Raw genomic sequence first — 26,603 nt, 5'->3', positions numbered from 1 at the left:
TTTAGTCTGTAAGGTTTGAGTCTGGTACTGCAGACTGTGTTTAGTCTGGATGTTCAGACTGGGTTTAGTCAGTTGGGTTTTAGTCTGGTACTGCAGACTGTGTTTAGTCTGGTAGGATTTAGTCTGGTAGTATTTATCACATATTTATGCCTATTGAGATCATAATGTATTTATTTCAAATGGTAAGGTGTACAGTTCTAACACACAGTATAAGTACTGTCATCTCCCAATGACTAACACCCAGAATTCCAACAATTAGCACAATCCATGATGGACTGTGTCAGTAAGAACACGTCGGACTTAGAATGATGGGTAGAAGGGCTTGAGAAAATGTAACAATAATAATATGCCACCAAAAATACAGTCCTTGGTTGTGGACCCAAAAGTTTAGGTACAGTGAGAACAGTTTTCTTCCTGTGACCTTGGGCTTATACTGCTGTTGAAAACCCTCAGAAGAGGCTGGCCACTGCTTGGAATATGAGTATAAGTCTCACTCTTCAGTAAAAAAGAGCCAATTACCTTGTTGATAAAGAGGCTAGTTGTTAGACGTTAATGGAAAATATTCCCTGGTCTATCAGATTCTTTTCAGATTCTGTTGGATAAAAAAAATGTGCATGCTGAGTACCAACCTGAAAACATAAGATTTCTTTTTGTTATCGTATTATTGCAGGGAAAGACACAGTGGAAAGACCTTGCTATAATGTCTTTGGTATGGCCTTCGGTTAAAAGCCTGCACTGCGCTGCATAGTATGAAGGGAAGAAACTCTCAGAGAATGCGAACATTTGGCGGCGGCAGAATTTAAACTTTCCTGTGATGAGAAATTGGCTCTGAGGTAGAACGTGACATTTTTTTTATCAGAGCAGCAGGCTGCATATGCATTAAAGATCATAGCGGCGAGCTCAGATGTAGCTGTCAGTCTGCCGCTGTGGGCGCTGAATGTTGGAACAGGACGGCTAATCCGATTGAGGAGATTGCACAGAAGCATTCCTCAACATTTCATTTGGACTGAAGATCACGCAGTGCCTGAGCTCGGAGACAGCAAGAAAATTCTCCCATCTCGTGTAGCGTTCAATGTTTTCTGGGAGAACACATGAAAGGTCAGCTTAGTATTACGATCAGACTCACGCTACGCCTGTAAAACGTTTGCAAGTGTGAGTCTCAAACCGATGTCGAGTACTGAGTAAGAGTAGCTTAAAGAAACAGTTTGATCAGGAATTAAATTTACAAAATCTTCCGCCAATCAGCCAAGTCATGCTCAGTGTCTGATGTTTGCTTCTTTAATGTTGTACTGGAGCTTTAAGGCAAATGTGGCTAACAAGTACGAGAAGCCAATATCAATTGATTTAGCTTATTTAGCAAATTGAATGACTAAATCATCACACGCTTGCTTCCAATGGTTTTGTCGAGTTGTTCAGTATTTAAGAAAAAAAAAAGAAAAACACTTTTTATGAAGTTTCTGATATTATATAACACAATTGTACATAAAAATAGACAAAAAGTTATGGAGATAAAAACAAACATTCGTAGCTCCATCTTGAAGCTGAATCACTTTCATCCTCAGATTCTATTAATTCTTTTATTTGATTTATTTATTTTCTGATGTGATTTTTACACATAAATCATTTATTTTTACAATTCATTAATTTTTTTAAATGAATTTTAACATGATTCTTTTTTCACATGTAATTTTTATACGATTCATTTATTTTCTCAAGTGAATTTTAACATGATTCATTTATTCTCAAGTGATTTTTAAACAATTCTTTTATTGTCACATGGGATTTTTTTCCAAATAACCTGTATATTTTCTGTGTTCATTTTTCACAAGAAGGGCATGTAGGACACAAACGATATTCCTGTTTTGTTCAGGTGAGTGTGTGATGCTAATCTGACTGCTAAGCCTCTATTACATTAGCAACATTAGCCTTATATCTTCAGTGCTGAATTAAAGAATCACTTAATTCATATTACTAATTTGATTCAAATCTTTTGAACCTGGCTGTTTTGTTTTATTCCATATAAAATATTTATAATAAAATAAAACGGATTTTTAAAATTTTATTTCATAATACTGCATATATCAAAATTTTAAAAATCCACATCCTGCTACATACTGATGATTATAGATTATTTCTACAACGGATTTATGAAGGATAGAGTTTATGCTGCCAGCGGTACATCAGTGACTGAATCTCACTGAACAAATCTTTGACTAGAGGGAGAATTTGATCAATGTGCACAATTTATAAGACAGAACAAATCTTTTAGGGATTTAGTACATTCAGTGAACTTCAATGATTTGTTCAAAACAGCAAGGCAGCACTAAAAAGTTTTATATACAGTTTAATTCGAATAGTGAAGGCTGCAGCAGGGGGTAGAGCTTTCTCTTACAAAGCGCGTGAGAGCAGCCTTCCAGTTAGTGTTCGGGATTCAGACACAGTCTCAGTGTTTACGTCTAGGCTGAAAACATATTTGTTTAGTCAAACCTTTTGTGAATAGTTTTTTCTTAGGTAAAGGATCAGGTCTGGAGGGTTCACTGGCATAGTGTGTTGTGGTGAACTGGGATGTTTGGATGCTGTCGCCCCCTGACTCTCACGCTTTCACTCCAACGCGGTTTGTTGACGGTGGAGTGGCTGGAGCTTTATGTCCCAAGGCGCCCTCATGTCTGAGTTACCTTCTAGCTCTCCCTTTTAGTTATGCTGTCATAGCTAGTCTTGTCAGAGTCCCTGCTTGCACTCTGCATGCAAAGTACATTGTCCTTAACCATTACGGGACAAAAGCTTACCTAACAATCCTCTCTCTCCCCCGCTCTCTCCCTCTCTCTCCTTCTCTCTGTGGAGCTACACATGCTACTCCTGGGATGCCAGTGATCTTGACCCCTTCTGCTCTCTGGACCTACCTGATCCATCCTGCTGCCCTACTTCTGGTTGGAGTTCTCATCGGTTGAGATCGCTCAGTGTTGCTGGGGGTGGCCCCACATGGACGGCCTGAAGATCAGTAGGATTGCTGGGGATGGTGCTGCTTGGGGGCCGTGGAGATGGCTTGGGGATCTCATATGGGGAGCTGTACTGTAATGGCTTGGAACTGCGATTGCTGCGGTGGCTTTGGGGCTGCGGTTGCCACGAGCAGCTTTGTACTCAGGACTCCATCACTCCATTTATAATCACACTATCCATGAGCACCCAGATGAGGATGGGTTCCCTTCTGAGTCTGGTTCCTCTCAAGGTTTCTTCCTCATATCGTCTCAGGGAGTTTTTCCTTGCCACTGTTGCCGCTGGCTCGCTCATTAGGGATAAATTCACATATTTACAATTTATTTTGGTTTAATTGAATTTGAATCTATTTATTTCTGTAAAGCTGCTTTGTGACAATGTCCACTGGTAAAACCGCTATACAAATAAAATTGAATTGAATTGAATTAAAAAAAGCAAATGTCACCAGATGTGCCTTGGGTGATTGATTACATATTGGATAAGGGTGAAATTTACAAAATTTATTTTTGGCCAAAATATTGCAAGACCACCCAAAAAAGTCATGTGAATGTCAAAAAACACACACTTCTGTACACACTGTACACACTTCCCATGTCATGAATATATGTTGAACATATTTTATACATGTAAGGCATGTGTTTTTATTTTATTATTTTTAATTTCTTATTTTTTGTATCATCGTTTTATGTGTTTTTATTTAATATTTTTCACACAATCCATTATATTCACATGTAGTGCATATATTTATTTTATTTTTTTTCCTTTTTTAATCACATATTTTGTCATTATTTAATGTGATTTTATTTTTTAGTGTTATATTTTTTGTTTTGATCTGATTTTTATTTTATTTTCCACGTGTTTTGTTTTCTCCACAAGGTTAATTTATATTCTTGTTAGTCATTGCATGTGGTTTGCTTTTTTTCCCCACATTTCTTTATCTCATATAATTTTCACATATGATCACATATTGTGCAATTTCATGGCAAATGCGCCTTTGCATATTATTCATATAATCACATGTGGAATGTATTTGATTGTGACACTTGGCTAATGTCATGCTACAGTTCGATCATTTCACAAAGCTTTCTGGATCTTCACACGGCCGCTGTTTTACTTGTGGCTTTTGTTCATAGATATAGAATGAAACTGGCAAACGCGTATGCTTTCAAATTATCTAATTATGAATACTGCAGAGTGTCTCTCTCCCATCTCCCTCGCTTTCTGCCTCTCTCTCCATCTCACTCTTTCTCTCTTAGGCTCTCTGTATGTTTCACTCTTTCTCTCTCTGTCTCTCTCTCTCTCTCTCTCTCTTGCTCTCTCGCTTTGTATTTCAGTCACATTTCCTCCTGCTTTAATTCTTCCGAGGCCCTTTGAGGCTGCATTGCCTCAATCAATTCCCATCATTTAGATTAATCCTCAGCTTTCTTAATTCACTATAGTCTTGGGATAAAATGGATTTAGGAGCATCATTGGTTCACTGAAATTGTTCATTTCAGCTTTATGACCCATTAATGCCTGGGCAGAGGGTGAATGTAGCCAAATGCACATAGCGTGTTCAATTATAAATGTGGGTTTAAAAAAAATACATTGTTCACCAAGTGTCTTCTGTTACCTCTAATACAACAGTGCTGCTGAATTCTTGAATGTGATTTACTAGAGGGTGTTGACTAATTTTCTATAAACAGAAGCTCAGACAGTAGTTTCAGCTACAAGGAAAGTCATAGGTATACTGTATACTGCGCTTGTTCTATACTTTATCCTTTCTATAATAACTGCTCATTCACAGGGACTTGTATGATGGACACTCCACATAATGGTAGTCTAATAATAAACCAACAAAACAAAACAAAGTACGTGTTGTTATTGAACAAAGAAGAAAATTACAATCTTTTATATCTTGATGCTTTCTGTAAGGTGACACTTATTTTACATTTATGGAAGGAGTCTATAGCATCAGTGCTTTGTAAATTTTCCATCACAGGCGGACTTTGTGCTTTCCAGGTACTCGGTAACATTAAAACTTTAAGAAAATAAATAGAAAATGAACCAAAGGAATAAGTTTAGCTCCTACGTAGTGAGAAACCAAATCGAACCAAACTAAAAGGCAAATGAACAAAAGGAATCAATTTCGCTCCAGTTCAGTGTGAAACCAAATCAAACCAAACAGCAAACAATTCAAAAGAATTAGTTTAGCTCTGATTCAATGTGAAACCAAAATCAAACCAAATAGCAACTCAACCAAAGGAATTAATTTACCTTCGATTCAGTGCGAAACCAAATCTAACCAAATAGGAAATGATCCAAAAGAATCAGATTAGATCTGATTCAATGTAAAACCAAATTCAAACCAAATAGCAATTGAAGGAAAGGAACTAATTTAGTGCTGATTATTTATGAAACCAAATAAAACCAAATGGCAACTGAAACTGAATCAATTAAGCTCTGTTTCAGTGTTAAATTAAACCAAATAGTAAATGTACCAACAGAATTAATTTAGTTCTGATTCAGTGTGAAACCAAACCCAACCAAATAACAAATGAACAAAAGGAACCAATTTTGCTCCAACTGAGTAGGAAAAAAAACCCAAACCAAATACCAGAATAAAAACAAACCAACGGAATCAGTTTAGCTCTGATTCAGACTCACTAAAAGGTGTGAAAGCACCCTATTCAAAAGCAATGTCCAGTTTTTCCAGTGTTCCTTTCACTTCCGTCCCCCCTAAAATGATCAGTGTTATTAATTTATGGAGACTTTGACACTGGCAGTTTATTCTGAAACAGAGCTTGGTTTGCACCATCGGAAGCGCACCACGGTACACTGTAGGAGGTGGTCTGAGTTCAGTTCACTGGAACTGTGCCACAATTCCTGCGAATATGAATGCAACTCGTACTTGGGTCCGCAATTCTTTACTTCAAGAAGTAAAGTAACCTGCGTGTTTGTTTTAGCCGATGACAGGATCATTAGTTTCCACAACACACGTGTACCATGAGTGGCAGGGGAACATTGTGGGACACAGAAGTATCATTCACGCTGCTGTGCATAATAGAACCAAAATAGTATACATATATATATATATATATATATATATATATATATGGTGAGTCACGTTGTGTTCTCCATGTGCATTTGTGATGATGTAAGATGAACGCAAATGCACCGGGGCTTGATAGAATCAAGTGAGTCTGAAACTAGACCAACGCTATGAGGGGCGCCGTGAACAATTGCACTCAGAGTCGGACCGCAGCAAACGTGCCCAGTGTGAAAACCACCTAACAGTTCAGTTTCCATTGACTATACATATCATCCCTGAGCTTCAAATTTCTTGAGAAAATTAAATAGCATCTCTGGTGACTGTAGCAATGTGCCTGTGTTCACATATCCTTATTTGCATATACTATTATCAGAATCTCATTATAGCTTTATCAAATATACCCCTTAAAATATTCCCTCAATTACTTTATTATGGAATTTACAATTAAGCCTATATTGCCTTGGGGGGGTGGGCGAGGGCATTATCGTGATTCGCTCGTGATTTGATCTGTTAAATGACTTGTCAGACATTGTGTTGTAGATTTCTTATTAGCTGCAAGCACTGATGAGTGTTCAACAGGAACAACGGGAGGGGGATTGAACAAGGGGTCATTACAGTCACATGGAGATAGAGAGAGTCCACACCAAAGCTCTGAGGAAATCGACTCTCTCTGAGTTCGGAGCTGGAGATCGAAGGGGAAATGGAGCGTCAGTGAGCCTCTCGGACGGCTGCCGCTTAACGGGAAAAGTATGACGTGTTAGGGAGCAAAAAGATGAAAAGCTGATCAGTCCAAAATAGATGACTTCTGTCCGTGTTGCGTAAGCTGTACTTGAACTGCGCAGTCATTTTATTCATGTGCCATCGATGTCACAGACAATAACTCAGCATTTTAAAATAAACACAACTAAAAAGACATACGTTGCATGCGAATGAACTCGGAAGTGGGACGTCGGAGCTTAGAATTTTCTACCTCCATCAATTCGAGCTACAGTGATGATAAAAGAACATGGATGCCTCCATGTCGTGTTTTGTTAGCAAAAAGCTAGCTAGCTAACTTATGAGATGAGTGCTATATATTTTCTTCCTTAAAACACTGAACTGTATAATCAATGTTATACATTTATCACGCAAATATGTCTGTATATTAATCGATCTAAAGCAAATACTTGTATATACAGCGTTTAAAAGTAAGGAATGCTACTTTGTTTACTGTTCATGCTGTGAGCAGCCATGTTGATTTGACATCAATGGATGAACTTGGAGGAACTTGGAGTTGAGGAGACCATCCTGAGTTCCCAAGTAGGAACTGCAAGTTGTGGGGGTGATTTCTTTGTTTTTTTTCCTTGTCGGAGGTCGGGAATTATGAGTTACGACCTCTAGTCATACACCGTAAACCCTAATATTGTCTTTACTTAAACAATCAAGTAATTGTGACTAAAGATTACTTAAAATATTGCATTTTTAACACATAAATAAAAAAAAATCTAAATTTGTTTAACTTATTTACCTACAAACTACATAAACTTAAGATTTCAAGTGTTAAGAACTCAAAAATCATGATTCATTGAAACAGCTCACGCAGGTCTTTCTTTGATGTGATTGGCCATGGAAGGAGTTCCGCCCGGCAACAAGAGAACTAGTGCACTGATTGGTAGATAATTGCAAAAGACGATCCTCTTCATCTCGTCTGTTGCTGGTACTGGTGTAGTGAAGTTCACGATGGGAGTTTTTTCATTGTTTTTTTTCATTTTAAGTTCAGTAATTAAAATTCTTATGTGGCTATCAGCTTATTTTTATGTGATTTTTTTAAGATTGAAATTTGAAGTTTGATTAAATCTTAATGGTACGTTTCTATAATAAATAACATCGCAGCCATTAATTAAGGATATTTTCATAATGATTTTGTCAAGGTATGATGATTGACATATCAACTTGTTTCTTATTTGACTTGTGAGATTTAAACATATTTGTTTAAACATAACATTAATCATAGGTTAATTGTGTGTTTCAAAGAAGAAGATCTTGGCAGCTGAGACTTGATTGCTGAGACCAATTAGTGATGTTTCCCAGTCGGTGAACTTTGCCACCGTCACACTCGTCACCGTTAATTGGCTACAGAGAGCTCTAGCTATTTATTAGCCAGATGTCGTTGATCTACCTTCTAACATGTTTGTAATTTTCAAGTGAAGCCAGAGACCTTTATTTGCTGGTTTAGGTATATTTTGTAACACATAACATTGTTAGATTATTATACTTTTTTTGACATGTTTTGATATGTTTTGGCATTAGCTTTGCTAACTTCTATATATTTCAGTTGTTTTATATTACAGGTGATATGAGACAAGAAAATGTGGAAATGTAAGTATTAACATTGAATGCATTTCTTATGGGTTTCATACCAGTAATCTGCTATGCATGCATGATAATCTCTAAATGTGCATTTATGTATAGTCTCACAAAAATGCATCAAACATATTGGTAGCGAGTGGTTGTGGCATTAATGAAATGTCACGTAGTCCACTAAAGTCAGCCAACTGGGGTCCAAACCCTCGTGCTTTGAGGACTACCTGTCATGCTTGGAGATGATGACTCTCTCTTTAAGTCATTTTTAGTAAGTACATCTATTCTTAACCTGTTTACATTTGAAGAGCCAGCTGTGCTCACAGCAGACTGAGCATCTATCAGAGAATCATGTTGATTGTAATATATAAGAAAAATTGGTCTTAAAATGAATAAATGTCATTTATATGGCACCTTTTAAAGAGTGTTTACCAAGTATTTTACAGGGAGCATCCATAGTTACATAAGTTCACATGTATACTTGTTAAGATTGTTTCTTTCTGATAAACACACATTGATAGTCAGCTCTTGATGCATGATTACATTATTCTATTTATACACGTGCCTTCACTAGGTGTCTGATGATCGCAACTCTTTCTTTGATGTGCCAGTGGGGATTTAATTCGAGGATAACGTTCTTCAGCCCCCTGCATTTAACTTCTTCCTCTATTGGGATAATACTTGAAAGCCAAGTGGTGATGGACAACCTCCCACAAGTGATGTGTCTTCTCTTTGGCCTCATTTATTCATTAGACCTGAATAACCTGAAATCACTCGTAAACAAGTTGTTTTTCATACAAACTGTACTGATGTCAGTGGGGCAGAATGCCCTCAAACCTAAAGTACAGTCTTTGGCAAGCCAGATTTCTGGTTAACAAAAATGGTTAGATCTCATTGTTGCAAATTTCAGATTTACTCCATTATCCATTAATGAAGGATGAAAAGTTTAATGTTTAAAATGTTTGTACAATGTAGAGTTCTAACATTTGTGTAGTACAGTAGTTAATGTGGGTTACTATTGTTACCAATGTAAATAACACAAATCAATTGGTAAGTTGAGTTAACTTAAATATTTAAGTAGACTTGAAATGAGCACCAAGTTAAGTTATTTAAGTGAACTTAATATACAAGTTTTGGGAAACCCCATTACTCAGTTAAAATGAGACAACGAGTTTACTCAATCAGTTGAATACAGGCGGCTCATTAGGGTTTTCAGTGTACGCAGCAATACTCGAAGGCAGGTTGCGATGTTAGTTTCTTTCTGTTTTTAGCATTTGGGTGATGTTTTTATCCAAAGCGATTTACACGGAGGAAACCCAAACAGACTCAGGATCGAACCGGAGACCCTTGAGCTGTGAGGTGGCAATGCTACCAGCTATAACATCATGCAGATAATAGTTTTTAAATCACTAAACATTATAGAAACCAGTATTTCTGCACTATTTTTTTTATAAACTACTGAAAAGCAAATCATGAAATTAAAAAAAAAAAAAAAAAGCCATAAGCAGATATCATTATTTACTGAGAACCAATACATTTCGTTTAATATTTCAGGTATTTTTTCATATCTAAATTAGGTTCTTTAACATCTAAAACTACTATTTTTTATTTATTCAACCCACTCTTCACTTTGTCCCATTCAAGGACTTTTTACTTGTAGCTACGACTGACATTTAAACCTCAACATTTTGTAAAAAGTTGAAGATTTACTCACCACCAATTGCACAAGGCCAGGCACCTTGTGCAAAGAAATGTTAATGGCTTCCAATTCCATCTAAAAATGTCATACTTAGACAAGATGTACAACCAATTATTAATACAAATACATAAAAATGTACTTAATAATTTTCCTGAATGAAGTTTTTTTTTTCTTTTGGTTACTGACCTTAAGTTCATTTTGATGATCAAAAATCTGTTTTTTTAGTAGCATTCTTGACATTTAAGCCACATTTTATCCATAAAACTGTACATAATATACACAACATACATAAGAATAGAGTTTGTTGAATAATTTCATGGACATCTGGATGTATTATATATATATATATATTTAAAAAAGGCACATGTTTAAAATATGATTTCCTTATTTGCATAATTTAATAAACTGAATTTTTGTTTATGGTCCATTCTGAAATGAGTAAAGGAAAAAAAAGAAAACTTAAAATGTGATATCTGCCCTTAAGATGAATGAAGAAATGGCTGACTTGAACTCGCTATTATCCTGAAGTCACATGTATCTTTTTAGGTTTCTTGCCTAATCCATGAAAAAGATGGAAAATGTTAATTAAATAACGGCTGTGCATGACTGTGCAAACATTGGCTATGGCATTACAGAAGTGCCAATACCCGACATCAAAATTTCATTACTTGATTATAGAACTTCCGCTTGAGAGGAATTTGTCCCGAAGTTGGTGAAAAGATCTTCGTGTCTAATATTTGCCGTGTAAGCTGGATATAGCGGCATGTAATTATTGATGAGACATGCAAACTGACTTGATATCTTTTTTCCAACCAACCTCTACTGCCAATAAAGTGCGTTAGCCGAATTTTCCTCATGCTGTTTGGCTCGTTCATTAGCAATTAAACATGCATCAGCAAGTCATTAGAGATAGCTGCTTGTACGGGGGCTTGGGGATCACGCTGAAGCTCCACATCATCAACTTCCTCTGCAGTAACGTGTCAGACTGGAGTCTAATGAATCAGTAAATGTGCAATTTTCTTGTATCTAGTGGTCCTGTGAGTGTGTGGGAGTTAGGGATGGTCAGTGCGCATATATATATATATATATATATATACCAGGTTGTGCGATTCAGCCGGTGCAGTTCATCCCACTGATGCTCGACTCACACCTTAACGAAAAAAATCCACCCTGAATCATTTGCATATCAATTATTTACTATAATCAGTGTGACCTGTAATTGTGGAAAAGATTTATTTCATGATTACGTTCTGATTTTTTTTTTTGATTTGCACTTTGGTGGTCTATTTTTACTTCCCCCTAAAGAAAGCTATGCAGCAGCACTTTAGTCCTTTATCCTATGCTCCTACAAGGCTTGTAGTTTATCTCTTGTAGGTGTGTAGTGACTGAAGTTGTGGATGTTAGTAGCCAAAATCTACAACCTAATACATCATTTACAGTATACCCACCACTTTAGTTTAAAATGTATTTAAACTTGACTTACATGTTACGTGCTAGGCTTCGTACTAGCTTTGTTAGCAAATTAGCAAAGCAAGCTAATTGCTATGCACACTCTCCGGCGGCACCAAGGATCTCTGCTGCTTCAATCCGACCTTTATAATATCTCTATACACATGTAATGAGAGGTTGGATAAGAAGAAACCACGGTTATATGTTTTTCTTCCATTTTTACGTGTCAAACAGGAAATGGGAAATAATTGCAGGTAGGAACTAAATTTGTAAGCGGGGAAGTGAAGAAATGTCGGACCACACATGCAACAGGACTGGTCGAAGGTCAACTTTGAGGCAATCGTTTGGATTAACTGCTTTATCGTATAGAATTAATCTGCGTACAGTTAAGAAAATCTCAATTCAAATGGCACTTTTTCCGATGTGTATCTTTGTCGCTTGCCGATGTTGAAATTGTGGCTGCATGTTGTGCAAATATATAGAAAATGCGCTGTTACTTGTCGCTTTGTCGCTTTCTCAAACAGATCAGCTTCCAAAGTTTCAACTGTCATGCTAATACCGCCGTCGTAGACGTAGCGCTAACTACCTGAGCCGAGTCTCTGCCGTATCTCGTGTAGCTAGAACTTTGAGTCTAATGTTTGCTGTTTCTGTTACTTTATTAATATAATGTTGGTGGAAAATGTTGACTGAGAAAAATCACTCTTGCTGTTTTGTTTTTAAAAGCTAAAAGTAAAACCTGAATGTTGTCCGTTATGTTTGACATTGTTGACATTTTTTCTTCTATTAAATGTTTATTGTCAGAGCAACGCAACAGCTAACTTCTCATGGGAATAATGAAAATACAGCACTGACCCACATATTTGCACTAGAATCACTAACATTTCAATATACTCATATTTAATGCGTTTCCGGGTAAAGGAAAGAATGTTTAGAAATTCTGCCAATTCTCTGCGTGAAATGTTGTGCTTTCTGTGCTTTTCATGAATATTAACATTGTTGTTTTTCATTTCCTTGCTGTAGTGCAGACGGTACACTATACCATGCTCAAATTTGCCCCCTAGAGAGCGTGTGCTGTTTGGCATCCCGGCTGATTGGATGCGCAGTAATCATGGAAAGGATGCAAGAAAAGGTGTTTTTTTTTTTTTTTTTTTTTTTGATTAAGTTGAAGCATTAATGTTTAGATGTAAAACCTCAGAACAGTAGGACATGGTGATTACTCAGTATGAGCGTTCTCCAAATAACCCGAGTATACTTTCTGTGCGAGCAGCCGACTTGTCATCCTGACACTCCTCTGTTATTATTATAATATTTATTTATTATCTCGCCAACAATCCTAGCTCAACCCACACGACACCTGTAATATATCTGCAATGCATAACAATAAATTCTATTTATGCCATGTAGAGCATATGTTCCCATTTCTGTGTGAAATTTCAGCTCTTTAAATAATTTTGCTCATTAAATATCTATCAACTTTTCATCTTCATCCAGTCCAAATCAATTACCAGTAGGATTACACTGGAATATAGCCACCTTTTCCTTGTTTTTTTTTTTTTTTTGTAATTTATTTAATCTTTTTTTTGAGTCTCAGCACCAGAGAAGGGGGACTTGCTCACAGTTCTAAGTTGCTCTCAAATCCTGTTCATTTTTCATAATTCTGAGGAGCACGGAGCGATCGATAATTGGCTGTGCACAGACTCGACAGCTGGACAGCGCTGGAGTTACACTGTAGAGCTAGACGCATCAGATGGAGGCGTGGGCAGATGGATGTATACATCCACACACACACACACACACGGCATTGTTCCCTAGCGCAGGCTTGGAGAACAAAACAACAACAACAACAAAAAAAAAACACATCAGTGCTAGCATGATGCTTCACTGTCGCAGGTTAGTACACCGTTACCATGCCTAATTAACAGCCTTGACATTTATCGATGCCCTGACCTGCAAACTCGGAGCATCTCTTTTGAGTTATAGCTTCAGAGAATGACGCTGGTCAAAGGCGTCAGACTTAACGATCCACATCAAGGCATTTAGTGGATAAATGTTGAGTCTTTTGATGTTTAACAACAGGGAAGCGGGCTGTATTTTTCACTCGGCTGCATCTCTCCTAACGGCATGTTTTACAGTGCGTATATTCAATTTACCGCAGCTTCTGTTTCTTTCACCCAAGGCAAAGCACAGATCCATTGTGACACAGATTTCACGTCTTACCCCGCCACGGCCCTCCAGCAGCTCAAAATGAATACCCCAGCCTCCCACATGCATCCATCTGCCACATAGCTTTATAAACCTGTGGCCTGAACACACGCCGTCAGTGGGAAATGAACTCACTTTGTAGCACTTTCTATGAAGCCCATATTCATTAATCATTCTAACTTATAATGCTTATTAACATAATTCTTATATTTTATAAACTCTAATAATACCCCATAAAGCATCCTTGATTCCTCAATAACTTATAATCATGTTGCAAGTGTCGCTATTCATTACAATGCCTTATAAGGCAGTGCTGTTGAATTCTCGATTCTGATTGGTCAGAAGATTTCCTATCACAGTAATTCCGACTGCAATTTCCAATACATTATCGTTTCTATAGTAACAGCTAAATCACAGATGCTTAACATAATCTACAACTATATAATAAAGAAAATTTATATAATCGTTGATATGGTGAAGTGTTCTGTAAAGAGACAGAATTCTGTAATTTAATATGTTAATGTAAGGAGTCTCCAGTGTCAGCACTTCCAGCAAGTCAAGTCTAGTCTCCAGGACAGACGACTTTGTGCTTTCCGGATTCTCAGTAACATGACAAGCTTATTAACTTCTTTAAAAAGAATAAAATAGAGGGAGCAACTGTTTATAGCTGCTGTAATATAAACAACAACCTGTTTTGTGGATGTTCCACAGCATTAAATGTAACTATAAACGGATAAAAAGTATGACTTGTTTATTGTTTAATTAAAAAATGTTGACAAACTGCTGTGGTATAAGAGGAATAAAACACTAAAACACATTTATTATTTTCTTATAACACCACGCATCCAAGTGTTTGTTCCTTGCAATAGTCTTTGTATAATTATAAAGCGACTGTAATATTTAATCACAATTATATATAAAAAAAAAAGATTATAAATATTTAAAATGTCACCGAGTGCATCAAGTAAAGTTTTAAAGACGTGATTTATTTATAAATAATTCATATATATTTTTTATTTTCAATTTATCATTAAAGTTTTCAAATCACAATTGTATGTGTTTTTGTATTTAATCTAGAATGAAGTGTTTATGTAATGTTTATAATGTGTTTATAACTGTTAATAAAGTTTACCCTTGCTTTATAATTATGCTCAGGTCATTATTAATTAGAAAGGTTGTGCAGTACACAACATGGCATTGTAATGAATAGTCCCATTTTCATATTAGAGCTTTATGAAGCATCAGTAGAGTTTATACAATGCTTATGCAGAATCATTACCAGCTTACAAAGACTTATAAGCAGTTGTAATGAGTTATAACTACAGGCTCCATAGAAACTGTCACAGGTAATACCTATAATGAGGAATAATTTAACATTCACTTTCTATGAAGGCCATATGTAGTATAATAACCTACGAATACATTCATAACATGTTATAATGCATTCATAAGCATCACACACATTGGTATACTTATTTACGAAAAGGCATTTTTCTAAAGCTTATAGCAATGGTGCATTAATAATGCATTAATAAATCATTAACAGAATGCGTTTGGAGTGCAAGTAGTGTTTATAAGACATTATAACACTACAGAAATTTAGCCTCAATTTGCTAAGTGCACTATGTCCAGATGTTTTGTAGTTTGATTTCCTGAACATATATTTGTTAAAGAAAAAAAAAAAAAAGACAGGTATTAAAGTATTGGTGTTATAATGTGTTATGGACACCACATATAATGCATCATATTAACAAATCATAAAAAAATAGCTATAAAGTGTAATGCAATTTCAAGTAACTGAAACAATGCATTCATAATGCCTTGTGAATGTATTAGACCACATAGAAATTGCTACCACAATGTCAGCAATGATGATATTTTTCATGTTTATAATGAGCTGACATATTAGAGCTGCTTTATAATTATGTACAGGTCGTTATTAGTTTTAAAGGTTATGCAGTACACTACATGACATTGGTAACACCTTCTATGAAGGCCATATGTATAATGACTTGTGAATACATTCCTAACATGTTCTAATGCATTTATAAGGCATTATTCACCTCAATATAGTTATTTATGAAAAGTTTTGTAGCAGTTTGTAGCATTGTTTATAAGTCATTCTTAAATTAAGCTATTAGTGATTCTTATAACACATCATATCACCATTATATCTTGTTATAATGCACTATGCAAAGTGGGGCTTGGCGATATAACGTGTTATGAACACTACTTACAATGCATCAATACAAAATAGATTGTAATGCATTTTCATAATTAATTATACGTTATAACAATGCATATAATTCCTTATGAATGCATTATAATATGACATGAAGATATTCACAGTATATTATAGATATGACCTTCCTAGAATGTTACCCAGTTTCTTTGGTATTGGTGTTATAATCTGTTAGGAACACTACTTATAATGCAAAATGTTCATAATGTTCAGCAATTCATAATGCATAATAAGGATAGTTATTAATGTGCAATGCATTTTCATAAGTAATTAAAACAATGCATTCCTGATGACTTATGAATAGATTATACCATGATATGAATGTGTTCCTAGTTCATTATAAATATGACCTTCATAGAATTGGTAACACACTCAATAAACGTGCTCATTTCATGTTATAATGCATTATGAATGCATAATAACATAACATGAATGTGTTCAGAGTTCAATATAAATGTGACCTTCATAGAAATTGCACTCAATGATGACATTTTACATGTTTATAATCATTTTATAATTATTAATAAATATTATAGTTAGTTTATCATTCTGCACAGGTTATTATTAGTTATAAAGGTTGTACAATACAACATATGGCTTTATATAGTGTACATAAAATAGTGACACGTGTTATGGCATGATTATAAACGATCAAGGACTTACTTATTAGAGGCTTAAGAGGCATTATTATAAAAAGGTTGATAAAAAAAAAAGAAGCTAACAAGGAATTATTAGCACAGTTAATAATGGTTTATGATTATAATAAGCTTCATAGAAAGTGTTCCTGGCTACTGCTTGAGAAACTTTAATTGATTATTCACAGTTTCTGAATCACATCTCAGTGAGAAAAACAGATATGCAGCAAAACCCATTAACCCCGACTTTAGGGAATAGTGGTCTGGCTCGAAAAATCTGCGACCAAATTGGAATTCCAGTATTAATTGATTGGAATAAATGGAGACGGCGCTGCCCGCTGTTCAGCAGTGTTTTGTTTGCGATTACAAACGGCTGTTGTTCTGAACCCAGCCACTGAACTAATATAACCAAGCTGCACTTGAGCATCCCTCTGGTCTCTGGGGCATGTTGGAGAGAGCTGCGGAATTGAGATCCAGCAGCTCATTCGGAGATGACCACACAGCTGGAGGACCCAGATGTGCAGATTTAATAGCTAATTACTGTCTCCTCACAGACCCTGAGAGACTCGAACGAAAAGGTCGCGCCGAGAAGGGGGTTGGGGGGGTGGCGGTAGGTTTTATTGCGTTATTTATTGTGTGCAAGTTATTAGCTGTGAAATGACACGACTCATACTTTGTGGAGCCAAACTAATAATGCAATTCTTCAAACAAGTGCGACAACAACAACCCAGTTCTGTGTCTGGCATAACATTTCTGGCAACTTTTTGACTGACTGTTTTTATTTTTTGTATGAGAAGGAATGGCTTAAACATAGATAAACATAAAAAAAATACATAATTACACTAATGATACAATGAAAGTCTGACTTGAAATAAATAATGCAACCAATTATCCAACCAACATGGTGATATTTATGATTTCTTCAATCATTAAAATGAGCCAGACCACGGCAAAATGTCATCGTAAAGCTAATCCATAGACGTTAATCTGACATTCATGACATGGCATGACAGTGTTATGAGCTGGTTATCATATCTATAACAGTCAAGAGGACGCACGAAATAAAGCAGTTCCTTAGAATGAAGTATATCCAACGGTAAAATACTTATTCTAGTCAACATCGTGACAACGTTTATTGATATTCTTGGAAATAATGCATGGATATATGCAAAGAAACAATACGTGGTCATATTTTGGATATTTATGTTTCACAGAGTTGTTTGCAGAGCAAGACAATTAGGATAAGAAGCCTTCAAACCAGATAATGATGCAGCCAAGCCATGAATCTTCCTGATCTGATGTATTCCAGTCTAATGCTTTCCGACACTATTACCTGGCCAATTTAGTAAAAATAAATACACAAAAAGCTGTACGTGAAGAAAGTTGCCCCCAGAAGCAGAATGATAATGGTCAATTATCATCAGTCTTCCTTTCCAAGAGCTGTGCAGCTAAAATGCCAGACTGTGCTAATTCATACTTTGCAGTTGTGGTTTTCACAGTGGAATACATTTCATTTTTTTGCAATCCATTAATGTACGCACCCAGTAAGCACATCTTCCATCACCACCCTGCTTTTCTCTTTCTTTTTTTTCTTCACTTAACAAATAAGCCCTGGGTTTTTTGGCAGGTAGAATTTTCTCTCTGTATTTGCAGACCACTTAACCTGAACAGCTGATTCTGGAAGTCAGATTAATGAACAAGCTTGAAAAAGGTGCCAATTAATGTAAGGAAAAGAAACAAAAATGCCATCTTGTGGTACAACTAAAGAACAAAGAAGTCAGACGAGCATAAATAATGTGAATCAGTTTCTCACTCATACTCACTCACAATCAGACCCTTACTAACCATCAATTTTTTTCCAATTCTAGATAATCATCTATATATTTCTGGGCACTTTCTGTGATTTTTGTGCACAACAATGTAAACAATTATCTGCATACATACTCCAGTTTATGATACTCAGATGGTTTCCTACGAGCGCAGTAGTAATACAACAGGAGAAACTAGTACATCATAAATTGTTTTTGCATTTTACTCGGAATACAAAAGAAGGCGATATCACTGATAAGAGTATAAATTACAGCATTTACAGTTCATCTTTGAAATATATACTGTACAGCGTATTTAAGTCGAATTTTTAATACAAAGGATTAATACCTTTCGAAAACCATCATGTATGGCAAGGGTTAGACTCTGGAACGCTATTCTTGCTGTAGCTTGTACTGTTGTTGGCCACGTGGCAGTCTCTGTAGCCAAGGCCTCCATTAGGAGTGTAAATGGGCTGAATTCGGTAGTCCCCTTTAAGGAGCTGTTGGTTGTTCAAAGAAACTATCTGAAAGCTAGTCTCGGTCATCTCCAGGATGGAGTTATCCTTTTTTGTGCCTGCTTCACAGTAATCGTCTTTCCTCCTCCCTCGGTTATATTTCCATTTGGATGAGGACGACCGTCCCTTCTTGTGCATGTGCCAGCAGAATATGCTAAGCAGCAGCACCAGGACGACAAGCACAGCCCCTCCGATCAGGCCGGCCAGCAGCAGAGATGAGCCGAGGTCCTGTTGGCTCGCCTGCTCGGCCTTCTCGTCCAAGTCATAGGAGGCCGGCTTGGTCATCACCTCCGAGCAAATCGTGTCTTCTCCTGTGTGATAATTGTTGAAAGCATCCAGCGGATCCACGCAAATTCGGTAGATGGATTTGGGATCCAGGTTGGTCAGGTGTATTCTCTGTTGCTCACCTTCAACCATAGTCTCCTGCATAGGGTCGCCTATCAAACTGTGACCCATCTTGACCCAAGTCACCTTGTACGCTGTGACAGTGAAGGTAGATATCCAGTTCACCTGGACGCACGTGCTGTTTAAGACAATGAAGGAAACACGAAGCGATTCCTGCACAGGATCCTCAGGGACATCTGTCCTCAGTTCTTTATCTCCGTGCTCGGTTGGCAGGGCAGATGGTGCGGGTGCAAAGCTGGGAGTATGGACGTAGTTTGGGGTTGAGAAGCCTGTTTCAGTGGCTGACTCAGCAGTAGGCAAAGAGGAGTGTGTCGGCTGTTGTGTTGATCGTGGCACTATGGCTGTACTGCTGGGGCACTGGATCAACTCCAAATTTAGCTCTCTGATTACCATACCACGCACACTCTCAGGCTTCTGGCACATGAAGCCACGGACGTTCAGCGTGGCCGGCAAGGACTTTAGCCACAATATGACCCATTTAATGTTGCAGTCACAGAGCCAAAGATTGTTTCGAACAGTGAGCTGTCTCAGGCTAAGGAGACCATCAAAGACCCCCTGTGTGAGAGTCTGCAGCTGGTTGTTGGAAATATCCAGTCTCTCGAGGCGGTGCAGGCCATGGAAAGCCGTCAAAGGGATCTCATTCATCAGATTATCCTGCAAGCTGAGCTTGACCAAACACTGGGTGGGCAGATTAGGAGGAGGGACCATCAGGGAATTGCGTGCCATGGACAGGGTTTTAAGGTTAACCAAACCCTGGAATGCTCCTGGGGCCAAGCCTTCATCTGTCAGGAGGTTTCCATCCAGAAGGAGGCGCTCAAGCCCTGTTACATTCTCAAAGGCATCATCACTGATGAGAGCTATCCGGTTTTCATCCAAACGCAGCTCCTTGAGCTCTTCAGGGAGTCCAACGGGCACGCTGCTCAGATGATTCTTGGTTAGGAAGAGGATTTTGAGACTGATGGCTTCCCTGAATGCCCCTTCCTCCACACCCACTGTGGAGATAGAGTTGTCATCCAGGTAGAGCTCCTCAAGGCGCAGGAGCTGGGCCAGCGCCGCACGTGACACTGTCTGAATGTTGTTCTCCTGCAGGTGGAGCACCCGCGTGTTTTTGGGCAGGTTGACTGGGAATTCGTCCAACTGGTTGCCGTAGAGATACACCGTCTCTACCGAAGCAACGTTGTGTAGCTCTGCTGGAAATCCAGCATTGTTGATTTGGTTGTTGTGGAGGTAGAGGGTTTTGTAACCCTCACCTATCCCCAGAGGCACTGATGTTAGGCTCCTTTCGTTGCAGTACACAAAGGTTCTGTCACAGCGGCACTCATCTGGGCAAGTCGTGGCCCAGGAGAACTGCATGTGAAGGCCTAGTAGGATCGGTATCCATGGTCTAATAAAGATCATCACATCTTTATTCCATATTCGTACCTGTATCTCCATTTTTGGTGGGGAGAAAACACAAACAGCTCAGAGGGGCTGCAAGTACAAAGCAATAAAAAAAGGAGTAAATTCCACCAGGTTGAAGTTTTTAACAGCTCTTGAAGCTTTCCACGGTGGAGCTACGCTGGAGAAAAGTGGATAATCCTCCTGTAATTGGCTCTCCTAAGCCCCCCCAACACAAGACCAATGGTCTCATTAGCCTGTGTGCCTCCCTTGCTTGCCTCCATCCATGCTTGGGTTGAGACTGATAGCCAAGCTCATCACATTTTCACTCGGAGGCCAGGGAGGGCCGCTTTAAGTACGTGGACCAAAACAGCACGTTTGGCAGTTTTATCAGTGACAAGCTCCTCTCTGGTCACAGCCGGCTGCTCTCTGAATGACACAGCTTCGCTCGCATGGGGCATTTGGGTCCATTTCCCTGTATTAACACAAAATAGATAAGTGTTCTCTTCAGAGACATGCAACATTACGTTAGTGATTTATTAGCTTGCTGAGGTGTAGAAAAGATCAAGTGGTAAAATCAGAGAATTTTAAACAATTTATCAGGATAAAATACAATAAACAATACAATAAGTGTTACTTATTTTTTTGAACAATGGCCTCATAAAATGGCCAAATGGAAACATAAAGCCAACAAAGGTTTACAAGGAACCTTTGGCTTTTCATAAGACAAAAAAAAAAAAGAAAGAAAAAGAAAAAGAATGGAAAATGGAATAAGATCTTTGCACAGCAAGTCATCAGTATACACTCCAAATGAGGAGAAGACACTTGGTGACACTCCGTGCATTTGGACTTGTAAAGGGCACCGAGGTGGTTAATCTGTCAAATGCCACACTGACAGACAGGTCTGTGTTCCGATGCTCAGGCAGTAAGCTCACTCTCAGTGGTAATGATTCCCGGCCTCGAGGACAGTAAGAGCGCTTCCTTTTAAATCAATGTGTTGGGCGTCCTGTTAAAAAGGCTGGAAGCACAGATGTACCTCTGTTTCAGCACAAGCACAGCTTTACTGTCAATAAACACTGGCAGCTATTTAAATCATTACACAGGCTACATCCTTCAAGTAATGGAGCAAAGAGAAAAGAGCGGATTTGACAGAAACTGCTTCACTTGGTACACCAATTCCCGAAAAGGTGGCATGTTAAAAATACAACCTACTTACATTTAATTATTTACTGAATCATGCTAATTTAATGACTTGTTCAATATATAAAAAAAAAATATATATATTGCATAACTATTTTTGTCAATTACCGAATACCTACTAAAATTACTCCTTGCACTTTTCTTCCAATATTAAATCTACATATTTTATATATTTGGAATATTTTGCTCCAGATTGATCTTGAACAATCAATTTTCATGCTAGTCACTATTTACATAATATACAGCATTTAATATTTTTGTGATTTTTCTCCAGCTTGATCATCTTATTGCTTGCAATGGAAAACAACAACAACAACAACAACCAATTTTCATGAGCCCATGTACTGTATATACACATATACAAATTTCTGTAAATTATATTTATCATATGAGATGAGATTTTATACTGCACATGAATGCTTACGGACATGCAGGTATACAATTGTACAGTGTATTATGCACACTATGCAATAACATGCATGCATAATACATACTGGAATACAACTACACCATGCAACAGTGATTGCATTCTTTATTCTCTAGACCTATTTTTCCACAAATATCATAAAATGTCCTTTTAACAGATGTGTTTTTTTTTTGTTTTTTTTTAAATTCTGGTTGCTGTGTCTCTGTAATAGAGACACCCTGCAGCCTATAAGAGCAGTTCCATAAGCATGGGGCAAAAATACAGGCAATCTGCACAAACAAAGCCAATAAATAGAGATTATAGAGTTGCAGTGTGGATCTCTCGAACCATTGAAGATGCATCGCAACAGCTTTAACTGCCATGGGTCCAAATTGGCAGAGTGCTGCTTTAAACATCACCAAGTGTTTAGAAATATATGAAAATAGACTGAAATACAATGCAAACTCAATGCAGATGTATGTGCAAGAAGTTTTCAGCTTCATTTCGAGCTTGTAAAGAAGATTAGTGTAATAACTGGAAAAGAAAATGCATTAATTTTAAATTCTGAGTTCATTTCTATTGCATAGACATGATCAAAATAATAAATGTTTTTTACCTGCATGGATGTTGGATTTTAAACCTGTCCTATAGCTCCAGGGTGTTTTCTCCAGAAATTAAGATCCCGTAGATGGAATAAACACACACATACACAGACACACACATATGCAAACACACACACATATGCAAACACACACGCACACACACACACACAGCGGGTTTTATCCACAATCTCCGAGTCCCAGGGAAATGTTTAAGATGAGATTATGGTGAAGATTTCCGCGCGCATTTGGTGGTTGGAGTTTTAGGATCTCGCTGTGGAACTCTGGGAACAGCAGAAGTGGATTTAATTAGATCTGGGGTTAAGTCTTTAGTCTTGGCGCGTGCAGCGTGCAGTGTGCGCTCTCCTAAGATTGCCCATCTTCGGAAATCGTGCATCATTTAGTTTTATCCACGGTTTGGGTGTAAAAAAGTCAGCAGCTGTGTGATGTTGCTCTCCGGGATGGTGAAACTCCTTTGGTGTAAGGCTCGGGGTTTGCAGCGGCAGCATAGTGCCGAAACGCGTCCGGCTCTCCGTTCCTGCGCGCGCGCGCGTGTGTGTGCGTGCGTGCGGGGTGTATGAGTGAGTGTGTGTGTGTGTGAGAGTGTGTGTGTGCGTGCATGTGCGCGTGTGTCCTGCTGCTCCTGCTGCTCCTGCTTCAATCTAGCCACGGGTGATTCGATTAGAAGACTCGGTTCTTTTTTTGTTCGACTCTTCAGAACGAGTCAATTCTCCAGGCGCTTTTGATGACGCAACTCAGAGCCAAAAACAATAACTTAATAACTCGAGCACTCTGTAGACGCAGAATATAAAATATTACCAAATCAAACAGGTTGGAAAGAAGAGGTTTTGCATATAAAAGCATTCTGAAGGAACATACTGGTGGCGTATCACCCCTTCAAATCCTGTCCCTCACATAGATTCATCAAAAATACGTGTAAAAATGGCCAATGTAACTTTCTGACCACTAGTGGCGCTGTTGAGCAGCGTAGGGTTACACAGACTGGACCAGGCTATGGTCAAGAACTAAATAATAACAACAACAACAACAACAACAACAATAATAATAATAATAATAATAATAATAATAATAATCATCATCATCATCATATTACCTTTCATAAATTTCATATTACCTTTCATTAAAATGCAGGTCAAAGTGCAAGAAAAAAACAAACTAACAGAAGAAGCAGAAAACAAAGGAAAGAATAATGCAATAGAAATTCTAAGAATAAATACTTCTAAAACATAAAGTAATTAAGATAAAATAGTAATAAATTGGGTAATACAGGAATTTGTAGCAGAAAAAAAAAAGTAGAACTCGATGCCAACGGTGTTGACAGGGATGCCAAGTCTAGTCCATCTTTACTAATTTACTTACTAATTTGTATGCCTGAAATATCCTATTGAAAAAAAACTATTTTGAGACGCTTGACCTTGTTGTGACCTTGACCCTCTTTGGATCAATTCCAAAAAAAATCTGCTGGTCATGATGACAATCCCGTATAAACCCTACAAACAATCAACCACGCGTTCTTGAGATATCACCCTAATGGGAATCTCTGGCTGATGCACGGACAACCCAAAAATATAATAATATAATATAATATAATATAATAGGTGGTGCCTCCACCATAGAGTACAACATACAGTACTGTGCAAAAATCTTAGGCACATGCAAAGATGCTGTAGAGCAAAGATGCCTTCGAAAATATATATATATATATGTATGTATGTATGTATGTATATATAAGAGCAGTAAACAGTAATAAATGAAACAAAGTCGATATTTGGTGTGACGATCCTTCGCTTTAAAAAAAAACAGTAGTCTCAGGTGCAGTATGTGCAGTTTTATAAGGAAATGAGCTGTAAGTGTTACTGAGCATCTTGCAGAACCAGCCACAGTTCTTCTGGAGACTTTACTGTCACACTCGCTTCTTATTTTTGCAGCAAAACCCAGCAGCCTTCATTATGTTTTTTGTAGGAAAAGTGGTCTCTTGCATAATATACTGCTTTTTTTTACTGACATACAAACATTTTTCTGTACCATTTAATTTTATGCTGGAAAACTTATGTTTGGAAATCTAAAATATTTTTGTACTGACTTGATAATGAATGTAGAAGAGTTAAAATAAAAATCTATAACAGTTTGTAATAAAAAATTTAAATAGGGTGCCTAAGACTTTTGCACATACTGTACATAGAAAGTTGAGAAAAGCTAATTGTAAGGAAATGCTGAGTTTGGACTGAAATATGTGAATCAACAAAACATGGAGGCATTCAACCCATCTGTCAGGGACAAGTATATGCATGAAAAGTGGTCAGTTGGCTTGGCATGCAATGTCACAGCTATGTAGGAAATTAAAAAATACCACAGAGCAAAATTATTAAAATTCCAAGTCTAGTAAATAAGTAAAACAAAGAAGACAGACCAGCAAAAGTCATGTCTAATAGTTACCTACCTACCTGTTTAAGGTCAGCCATGTCAGGAATATTCACCTATTAAAGTCAGTATTATGTTATTTAAGGTCAGCCATGTTGCTAATAGTTACCTAGTAGAGTCAATATTATGTTGAAGGTCAGGCATGTCATGAATAGTTGCCTAGTAGAGTCAGTATTACATTATTTAAGGTCAGACCTGTCGCTAATAGTTACCTAATAAAATCAGTATTACGTTGTTTAAGGTCAGCAATGTCGCTAATAGTTACCTAATAAAGTCAGTATTACGTTGTTTAAGGTCAGCAATGTCGCTAATAGTTACCTAATAAAGTCAGTATTATGTTGTTTAAGGTCAGCCATGTCGCTAATAGTTACCTAATAAAGTCAGTATTATGTTGTTTAAGGTCAGCAATGTCGCTAATAGTTACCTAGCAGAGTCAGTATTATGTTGTTTAAGGTCAGCCATGTCGCTAATAGTTACTTAGCAGAGTCAGTATTATGTTGTTTAAGGTCAGCCATGTCGCTAATAGTTACCTAGCAGAGTCAGTATTATGTTATTTAAGGTCAGCCATGTCACGAATATTCACCTATTAAAGTCAGTATTATGTTAGTTAAGGTCAGCCATGTTGCTAATAGTTACCTAGTGGAGTCAATATTATGTTGTTTAAGGTCAGCCATGTTGCTAATAGTTATCTAGGAGAGTCAGTATTATGTTGTTTAAGGTCAGCCATGTTGCTAATAGTTATCTAGTAGAATCAGTGTTATCTTTTTAAGGTTAGCCTTGTCGCTAATAGTTACCTAGGAGAGTCAGTATTATGTTTAAGGTCAGCCATATTGCTAATGACATAAACCTGGTAAACACTGACTTACTCGCTCCTGACTTCATTTCAGTCCTGCCCAAAACACACACTGTTTTTAGGTTCATATTAAAGTTTATATATCCTCTCCTAAAAAGACATATTAAAAAAAAAAATCCCATGAGCATCTTGCAGAGTTGTCTTTTAAAAGGTTTGTGCTCATGGAGCAAAGACAATATTTTCTAAGATTAAATTAGGTGTGTATCTTCCCCAGTGCGTACCTATATTAGGTTTCTGCATCTCTTTACACCTGATTCCTGAGGGGATTTGGATTGAGGTCTGAAGGGAGGATGTGTAATCTCTGAAGCAATTAGCTAGCTTCTGCTAACTTGTGCCAGATTGTTTAAGCTTTTTTAATATGTTGTGTACATTAGGCCAAGTGAGTACAGACACATTACTTATAAGG

General features: G+C 37.4%; 1 protein-coding gene across 1 annotated transcript; it reads right to left on the bottom strand.

Annotated features, from left to right (window-relative positions):
* Positions 1-17,696: 17,696 nt before the first annotated feature.
* si:dkey-87k14.1 (leucine-rich repeat transmembrane protein FLRT2) lies at positions 17,697-23,787 on the bottom strand. The gene is made up of 2 exons (XM_026926019.3): positions 22,920-23,787; positions 17,697-21,172 (listed from the first exon to the last, which is right to left on the bottom strand). Exon 2 carries the CDS (start codon positions 20,752-20,754, stop codon positions 18,763-18,765), a length of 1,992 nt encoding a protein of 663 aa, XP_026781820.1. The 5' UTR covers positions 20,755-21,172; positions 22,920-23,787; the 3' UTR covers positions 17,697-18,762.
* Between the last annotated feature and the right edge of the window lie 2,816 nt (positions 23,788-26,603).

The sequence above is a fragment of the Pangasianodon hypophthalmus genome, chromosome 10, assembly GCF_027358585.1.
Source record: "Pangasianodon hypophthalmus isolate fPanHyp1 chromosome 10, fPanHyp1.pri, whole genome shotgun sequence".
Taxonomy (NCBI): Eukaryota; Metazoa; Chordata; class Actinopteri; order Siluriformes; family Pangasiidae; genus Pangasianodon; species Pangasianodon hypophthalmus.
This window is presented reverse-complemented; position numbering and strand designations above follow the sequence as displayed.

What these genes read in the sequence shown, in the direction of transcription:
- si:dkey-87k14.1 (XM_026926019.3), bottom strand. Translation starts at nt 20,754, where the DNA reads ATGGAGATACAGGTACGAATATGGAATAAAGATGTGATGATCTTTATT.